Raw genomic sequence first — 9984 nt, forward strand, 5'->3', positions numbered from 1 at the left:
TAGGCGGCAGTTCCCACCATCTCCCTCTGCTTCCAAAATTCCTGCTTGGCAAATTCCAGTAAAACCTCCAACACTTCCCAGCCCAGCTGTATTAAACCACAACAGCAGCAGTGATATCTCTCCTGTAAGCAATGAGTCTGGTTCATCTTCCCCTGTGAAGGAGATCCACAGCCCAGAAGGATCTAAGGGAAGCTCCCACCATCTAGGATTAAGAGCAGAAGAATCTGAAATTGATGTTCAGACTCAGGTTCGCATGGAAGTGCAGGGTGAAGAAGAGAATGAGGATGATGTTGTGCAGCCTGATGAAGATTGCATTGGTGTTCAGACTGAAGATCGTAGAGGTGGAGATGGACAGATCAATGAGCAAGTAGACAAGCTGCGTCGGCCTGAAGGAGCCAGCAATGAAATGGACTGATTGTAGGTTGACTGTAGTAGAGAGTTCTATGTCTCCCCTGTAATCTTTTGCTCCCAAAAAAACTTTCAAGATGAATACACAGAAGGCAGCAATTTGGACCTCAGACCAGAACTTATAATTCCCTGAACTACCAGTGCACAACAAGCGGTCGATCCATTTTAGTGTGCACTATATTTTTCCTTGTTTTTCAGGTGTCAATATTGTTGAACCACTGCAGTAATTCAAGTTATCCCTTTACCACTTAATATTTATTATATTGTACAGAGTTAGGGGTTCTGTCTGTTTCACTCCTCAAACTCTTAACTAAAAATCATAGTAAATTCCAGTGATTAAACTGCTAATAATTACCAATTACTAATTATTATAAGTCACTGAGGAGTTTCATAACTATATAATGACACAAGTTCGAAGACTAAGTTTTTTTATACAAGATATGGAACTCTGAGGTGATTTGTAATATACAAATATTTTACAAATGGGGGTATATTATTTTTATAAAAGTTTCAGTGAGTCAAGTGAAACAAGTTAACTAATGGCATCACTGAACACTATTTATAAGGATACAATTTTCAGGATATTCATTGCTCTTGAGTTTAATACAAAAAGCAGTTTAAGGTGGTTAACTCTTGACAAACTTATGGCACATTCACTCCAGCCTTGCTTGCACATTGCTTAACAACACATTTTTTTCCATTTAATTGAATGGAATTCCTAAATGTACAGTCAATCACACTCTAACTTTTTTGCTAGGAAAACAGATTTTATGTCTTTGGCAGTTAAAGGACTATGCAGTGGACAAAAAAAATGTAATTGTTGCCTACGTTTAGAAGCTTTATGGTAAATAAGTACAATTTCTAAATAAGGAGGTCTGTTAGTACTGTGTACCCACCATCCACCTTTTACACTATGATATGAAAGATTAATGAGAGCATATAGCTAAAATTTTGACCAAATCTAGGTGATAAAAGGATATTATACTTTGACATCTATCTGTAATGCCTACAAATTGAAAAAAAAAATCTCACCTCAAAAATTGCATGATTGCAGCATTGCACCCTGTAAACTTCCACAACAGACTGTGCTCATTAGTGTGCTAATGTATAGATGAATTGTACATAATTGTAATAAAGAATAATTACACCATATAATATTGCATCACAATATTCTTTAGTTTATAGGTTGGTGTTGCACTAGGGGTGCATAGGGTTTTCCAGTTTAAATGTATACATGTGTAGGGATCCCCAGAATTGGGCCCCTTAGGTGGGTTCCCCTTTAGACAGGCACTAGAGGGTGGCCTTATGTGATTTGGACACCTAAAGGGGGTCCTAGATGTTTATGTGCTAAAAGGGAGTTTCCCTGCATTTCTAACCAGCAACCACTAGGTGGGGTACTGGGATATAAAAGGGGATGGCTCCCATGTTCACCAGGTTTTCCAGCCTGGGACCTCCCTCTGCAAAGAGGTGTACAACAGGCCAGTGTTTAGTTTGCAGTGGATGATAAAAGGTCGCTCTGCAGTAACACATGTTTTGCTATACACATGTTTATTCCCTTTGTGTGTATTGGAACAGAATAAAAAAGGGAGGAAAAAAAGCAAATTGGACATAATGTCGCACAAAACTCCAAAAATGGGCTGGACAAAATTATTGGCACCCTTTCAAAATTGTGGATAAATAAGATTGTTTCAAACATGTGATGCTCCTTTAAACTCACCTGGGGCAAGTAACAGGTGTGGGCAATATAAAAATCACACCTGAAAGCAGATTAAAAGGAGAGAAGTTCACTTAGTCTTTGCATTGTGTGTCTGTGTGTGCCACACCAAGCATGGACAACAGAAAGAGGAGAAGAGAACTGTCTGAGGACTTGAGAACCAAAATTGTGGAAAAATATCAACAATCTCAAGGTTACAAGTCCATCTCCAGAGATCTAGATTTGCCTTTGTCCATAGTGTGCAACATTATCAAGAAGTGTTCAACCCATGGCACTGTAGCTAATCTTCCTGGGCGTGGACGGAAGAGAGAAATTGATGAAAGGTTGCAACGCAGGATAGTCCAGATGGTGAATAAGCAGCCCCAAACAAGTTCCAAAGAAATTCAAGCTGTCCTGCAGACTCAGGGAGCATCAGTGTCAGCACCAACTATCCGTCAACATTTAAATAAAACGAAACGCTATGGCAGGAGACCCAGGAGGACCCCACTGCTGACACAGAGACATAAAAAAGCAAGACTACAAATTGCCAAAATGTACTTGAGTAAACCACAATCCTTAAGGAAAACGTCTTGTGGACAGATGAGACCAAGATAGAGCTCTTTGGTAAAGCACATCATTCTACTGTTTATCGAAAACAGAATGAGGCCTGCAAAGAATAGAACACAGTACCTACCGTGAATAAGATGGAGGTTCAATTATGTTTTGGGGTTGTTTTGCTGCCTCTGGCACTGGGTGCCTTGAATGTGTGCAAGGCATCATGAAATCTGAGGATTACCAAAGGATTTTGGGTCACACTGTAGAGCCCAGTGTCAGAAAGCTGGGTTTGCGTCCGAGATCTTGGGTCTTCCAGCAGGACAATGACCCCAAACATACATCAAAAAGCACCCAGAAATGGATGGCAACAAAGCGCTGGAGAATCCTGAAGTGGCCAGCAATGAGTCCAGATCTAAATCCCATTGAACATCTGTGGAGAGATCTTAAAATTGCTGTTGGGAAAAGGCGCCCTTCCAATAAGAGAGACCTGGAGCAGTTTGCAAAGGAAGAGTGGTCCAAAATTCCCGGGGAGAGGTGTAAGAAGCTTATTGATGGTTATAGGAAGCGACTGATTTCAGTTATTTTTTCCAAAGAGTGTGCAACCAAATATTAAGTTAAGGGTGCCCATAATTTTGTCCAGCCCATTTTTGAAGTTTTGTGTGACATTATGTCCAATTTGCTTTTTTCCTTCCTTTTTTGTTCTGCTCCAATACACACAAAGGGAATAAACATGTGTATAGCAAAACATGTGTTACTGCAATACTTTTCTGTGAGAAATACTTGATTTTTTGGAAAAATTTCTGGGGTGCCAACAATTTTGGCCATGACTGTAGTTCTACGTATACCTAACCTGGGTGGAGGGCACGCCATTCAGTAATAGTGTACCTGTTCCCCCATAGTAAGTGGGGGCTCAGGGCTCCTGTAGCGCCTACAGCATAAGCAGTAGCAGCACTGTCACTAAAGTGGGCTACACATGTATTATACAAGCCCATTCCAAAAACGTTGGGATATGATATAAGTTTAAAGAGGATGGGATGATTTGTAAATCATATAAACCCTACATTTTAATGCAGATAGTACAAAGACATCATATCAAATGTTGAAACTAAGGGGCTGATTTACTAATCCACGAATTCGAATCCCAAATGGGAAAAAATTGGATTGGAAACGAACATTTTGCGACTTTTTCGTATTTTTTGCGATTTTTCCATCACAACTTTTCCGTGAAATGTCTCAACTTTTTCGTAGCCGTTACGACTTGCACGAATTGTCACGACTTTTTCGTAGCCGTTATGACTTGCACGAATTGTCGCAACTTTTTTGTAGCCGTTACGACTTTTTCGTATTGAGCGCTAGTAAACGGTGGGCAAACCTTTCCGATTTTTCGCAACGGCTATGAAAAAGTCGCGACAATTCGCGCAAGTCGGTATTTGCGAATCGCAAAATACCGATCATTACGAAAAAAACACATTTGTACACTTTCGATCCGTTTGTGGATTAGTAAATCGGCCCCTAAGTGTTTTTTTTCATTCTCTGAAAAATATATTCCTGTTATAACATTGATTTTCAAAAAGCTGTTTACATTTTGGTTCATCAGACCACAGGGCAGTTTATCACTTTCCCTCAGTCCATCTTAAAGAGCTCTAGGCCCAGAGAAGGTGGTAGTGTTTCTGGATCATGTTTATATCTGGTTTGTTCTAAATGGTAGAGTTTAACTTGCATTTGTGGATGCAGCAATGAACTCAGAGGAGGAATTCCTGAATCCACACAGTGACTTCTCCTACAGAATCCTGTCTGTTTTAAATGCACTGCCACCTGAGGGCCTGAAGATCATGGCCAGCCTTTCTGTTATGAGAGGTTCTGGCAGTTTATTTTTAGTTTTGTTTTTTAGTGTTGCATTTCTTTTTTAAAAACAATTTTAAAACAGTGTTCCATTCTTTTATTGCCCTTGTCCCAACTTTTTTGAAATGTGTTGCTGGCATGAAATTCAAAACAAGAATACATGTTTCAGAAAACATTTCTCAGTTTCACCATCTGATATGATGTCTTTGTACAATTTGCAAAACAATATAGGGTTTAAATGATTTTCAAATCATCCCATTCTGTTTGTATTTACATTTTACATTTTACAAGAGTGTCCCAACTTTTTTGCAAACAGGGCTTGTATATATAAAAAAACAAATAATAAAGCCTCTACTCTAAATAGTATTTATAACAAAGTAAATGTAAACGAATAACAAATTGAAGCCCCAAACAAATCAAAACCCGTACCAAATATATATAAAGGTCTGGGTGTGAACACCCCAGACCTAGCGCAGTTGTGAGGAAACTCTAGGGGGCCCCAATGGAAATTTGTAATTAATGCAGAATCAGAAAAAGCTCACCAGAGTCCACAGTTGGTCCGGGTGCTCAGGGCCCCGAACCCGTAGCTGAAGGGAGAAGTTATATCATATACAGTTGAGCTCCAAACATCTCCGGACACGACATGCTGCTAAAACCAGGTCTTTATTGTTCCATCTAAAAACTGGACGCCTGACGCGTTTCGTGCACGCACTTACTCATAGGCGTAAGTGCGTGCGCGCACGAAACGCGTCAGGCGTCCAGTTTTTAGATGGAACAATAAAGACCTGGTTTTAGCAGCATGTCGTGTCCGGAGATGTTTGGAGCTCAACTGTATATTGTATATATAAATACATACTTAGTATACATATTGCAGTCATTTTACAGAATTCTAATTTACAAAACAGTTTTTATTTTTGGGCTTCGCCTGATCAGTTATGGTTGAGCATAATGTGCTTTGCCATCCATGGTCATTTTCAATTATATTAGCTTTTTTTTTTTTTAAACATTTTATTGAAGTTTTGCAATAAACATGTAGGATGAATGCTTACAGAGAAACAAAAAAAGTAATTTAAACAGAGAAAAACAAAACAAATTAACTAACTATGCCCAGTGGATAAACTATAAAAAGAAAAGAAAAGTTTCCTAGAGAGCAAAATCAAGGATAATTTTGCTTATATGTTCAGGAATTATTGAAATAAATCTATATATGCAGCATTTTATAAATCTGATCCTTTATTTCTTGTATCTATAGCATTAAAGAAAAGTGACCATGTATTTTTAAAAAGAATCCTGGATTTAGGTTCACTTGTTTTTGCTTTGATGGCCTCTTGCCAGCTAAGCTGATTAAGATAAGAAATAATTTCTGTTATATCAGGGGTTTCCTCTTTTACCCAATAATAAAATAATGCTTTTTTAGAGGCAGCCATAAACAAAAATAATAATTTATCAATTCTTTGTGCTAAGGAGACTGGTAAAATGCTTGATAACACCTCCTCTTTTTAATGTGTAATAGAGCGAAACTAGGAGATAACTTTATATTTAAATTCAACCTGTGGTTCAAGAATCTTTCCACCATGTTCCAGAAGTTACCAATCTTCGGACAAGACCATAGGTAGTGGAATAAATTAACACCAGTTTCGTTACATTTGGGGCAAAAATAGTTTGTTTTAAAACACTTATTATGAACAAAAAGTTTTCCATATCCTAGATGGACACGTTTGAATTGCTGAATCCTCCAGCTTTCAGCAAAAATCAGATTGTTGAATTCATTTATAGACTTAACCAATTGCGAAGGGGATATAAAGTGTTGTAGATAAACAGACCACTTAGCAGACACATTCTCTAAAGGATGATTATCTTGGGTAAAAACATTTCAGAATGTACCAGAAAGTATGTTGATTTTTATATTATGTGGTTTGTCTTTAAATTCTAATATTGCCTCTGCTAGTCTATGTTTAGCGACAACAAAATTGTCTTTATTGATCACTGATCAACCACATTGATCACTGATAAACCACATTGGCAGGCTAAGTAAAAGTATTTATCAGTTTCAAGTAACTTGAATTTTTCTTTAAACAATGGCCAGGGAATTAAAGAATAATTGTTTGTATCTAGTAGGTCTTTCATCAATAAGATGTTTTTTTTCTCAGATGTTAGTAAAAAGGAAGAAGACCTCAATGAGTCAGAGGTTTTCAATAGAAGTTTAACTGGCATGAAGGGAGTTTGAGAGTAACTGAAGCCATGGCTGGAGAATAGATATTTCCCAACAAAAGTAGTGTCCTGATATAGAGGATTCCTTTTAATATCTCTTGGTAAATTACTCCATTTACTATGTAATGCAGAAAATATATTAGAATAAGGTTCATGGAGTAATTCTATTTCTGGGTTGGTGTATTTGTTACTTTGAAAGATCCAATAAGGTATCTTGTTAGAGCAGACAGGTAAAATGTTCTAAAATTCTGTATTTTTAGTCCACCAAGTTTAGCAGATCCCCTTAATATGGACAAAGCTATTTTCGATTTTTTTCATTCCAAATAAATTTCATAAGTGCAGAATCTAGCTTTCTAATATCTGAGTGTCTAATAAGTAAAGGTAAGTTGATTAAATAATAAATCAGTTTAGGAAAGATTAAAGTTTTGAAAAAGATCACCCTGCCTTTTAAATTTAATGGGGAATGCATCCATTTTTTTTACACATTGAGATGATATTATTAATGGCAGGAGTGATATTCAAGGAATACAAATTATTTAAATCTATGGGAATAGTTAAGCCCAAATAGTTCTTGGGTGTCTTAATTGCAGCTTTTTTAAAACAGACTTAGATATAGAGCCAAATGGATTTATTATCTCAGTCTTGTCAACATTTACTTTATATCCTGAAAAGGACTGAAAATTCATAAGCATATCAAACACAGCTTTAAGAGAGTTATTGGGATTTTTTATGATTAGCAGAAAGTCATCTGCAAATGCTAGTACCTTAAGTTTGCTGCTTGTTAATAGTGATACCTTGGAAAGCCTTAGAAGAATTGAAAGCTCTAATCAATGGTTCTAAAGCTATATTAAATATCAAGGGAGATAAGGGGCAGCCTTGTCTAGTCCCCTCAAAACTTTTTAAAGGTTTGGATTGGGCACCTCCTAAAATGACTTGAGTTTTGGGATTAGATAAAGATATTGAATGTAATGATAAAATGGGCCATTTATACCAAATAAATCCAAACAACTGAAAAGATGGTCCCAAATCAAATGATCAAAAGCTTTCTCAGCATCAATATTATTATGGAGCAAGGAATCTTATGTTTCTTGGTAAAAAAATATTATATTGAGTAAAGCTCTTATGTTCTTAACCCCTGATCTATTTTTAATAAAACCGTATTGAGCTTCGGAGATAACAGAATGAAGGATCAGGGACAATCTATCAGCCAACATTTTTGATAATAACTTAATATCTTGATTTAATAGAGATATTGGTCTATAAGATGAGGGGAGAAAAAGATCTTTATCTTTTTTCGGTATAACTTTAAGGCTAGAAAGTTCACTAGAGGGAAGTTTTTTTCCACATAGTAGAATATCATTAAATAGATTAGTTAAGAAAGGAGACATTTTGTCCTTCAGAAGTTAAGTTAAGTAACTTCTTCAATTAAAATGGGGCCATTAAGATCTTTTAATTGTTCCAAAGAAATTTGGGGGATCTTGCAGTTAGAAAGAAACAATGTCTTTGTCTCAGAGTTGTTAGGAGTGTTATGTGAGTATAGCTTTTCATAGTAATTTTTAAATATATCATTAGTTAATACATTGTTTTTATCTTTAATTCTAATTAGTTTATTATGTCTATCATGTAATTTTGTTAGATTGAAAAGCATATAATTAGTTTTGTTATTTAAATTACCATATTTAGCATGTAAATATGAAGCAAAAAAGGTGTTTCTAAAGTCAATACAGGCCTTGAGGTCTTCAGTAACTTTTTTGTATTTTAAAGCATTCTCCAAAGAGGGAAATTGTTTAAGGCGAAGATATAAATCTTTTTGCCTTTTACTTAAGTTTAGAAAGTTTTTTTGTACCTTACGATAATAATGAGACATAAAAGATGAAATCTCTCCCCTAATCACAGCTTTCTGAGTTTCCCAAAACAATGGGAGATTATCTAAATGGTCCTAATTATCAATTAAGAACATATCCCATCTATAATGAAGCATTTTGTCAGGGTTATCTTTCAAAGGACTAGGGAAGGACCAAGAAACAAAACTTTTAGATGTTGTTGAATTGGAGAACTGGATAGAAACTGGCACATGATCAGATATATCAATGTTACCTATATCAGCTCTTATAATTTTACTTAGTAAATTATTTGACATCAAAATATAATCTATTCTAGTTCCTATATTGTGGGGAGAGGAGAAAAAGGTAAAGTCTTTCTCTGTTGGATGGAAAATTCTCCAAGTATCATTTAGGCCAGTGACTTTTAAGAATTTGTGTAAAAGTTTAGATTTTTTGAAATGATCTTTAAATTTCCAGTCAGTTCTGTCAAGGGACCATAAATAAGATTCATTTAAGTCACCTGCTAAAATTAAATTAGTATGGGGAAGTGAAGACATTTGTTGTTTAAGGAGAAGTATTCATTTTTGGCAATATTTGGAGCATAATTAATAAGTACCTCTACGTAAATATATCGGCCTTGCTCATCTTTGACTGATTGTAGTATAGCTACATTTAGTTTGTGGTGAAACAGGATAGCTACACCACATTTTTTATTAACTGCTGGAGAAAAAACTACTTCTCCTACCCAACCCTTTTTTAACTTTTCATTGTCGGATTCATTCAGGTGGGTCTCTTGTAAAAAAGCTACATCACATTTAAAGCTTTTTAATTTTTGTGAAATACTTTTCCTTTTTATATGATGATTTAATCCATTGACATTCCAGGAAACTATGTTTAATGGTAAAGATTATGTTGGAATTATATCAGAAAAGATGAGCAAGAGCACAATTTAATACTCTAACATACTTGTAATAACATCCACTGGGAAAAAATATTCGACAATATTAACAATTAATGCAAATAGCATAACAATATTAGGTAGATAAAATAATAAGCTACAAAGGCATAACAATTTTAAACAATACAATCTAATCATATGTAACTTTCTTTTTTCCTAAAGGATAAAGGTCTGAATACTCTCTCAAAGAGAAGAGTTATCAGGGAGAAAAACATCCCCTTGTGGGTCAGGCACAATTAAGCATGGCTAATCATGTTTCAAATAACATTTAATCTTCACTGATATGTGAGGGGTTAATTCCCCTGGGAGGATGAGGTGACCTTGATCTTGATCTGGAATTGGAGTGAATTTGGAGTGTAGTAGGCTTCAGCTCTTCAGAAATCTTAGAATGGCGTTGTTTATCATATTTGTGGGCTCTCTGGCTATTAGAGTGGATTTTAGTTGTATTGTCTATTTTTCCATCAAGAGAAGTTTTGGTGACTTCCTTTCTTTCC

General features: G+C 35.8%; 1 protein-coding gene across 1 annotated transcript in view; it reads left to right on the forward strand.

Annotated features, from left to right (window-relative positions):
* pex14 (peroxisomal biogenesis factor 14) overlaps positions 1-1560 on the forward strand; it is a 136245-nt gene extending 134685 nt beyond the window's left edge. The window contains exon 9 of the mRNA XM_002939410.5: positions 4-1560. Within this exon, the coding sequence (XP_002939456.1) occupies positions 4-415 (412 nt within the window). The 3' untranslated portion in view covers positions 416-1560. The remainder of the gene's footprint in view (positions 1-3) is intronic.
* The last annotated feature ends 8424 nt before the right edge of the window (positions 1561-9984 follow it).

The sequence above is a fragment of the Xenopus tropicalis genome, chromosome 7 (genome assembly GCF_000004195.4).
Source record: "Xenopus tropicalis strain Nigerian chromosome 7, UCB_Xtro_10.0, whole genome shotgun sequence".
Lineage (NCBI taxonomy): Eukaryota > Metazoa > Chordata > Amphibia > Anura > Pipidae > Xenopus > Xenopus tropicalis.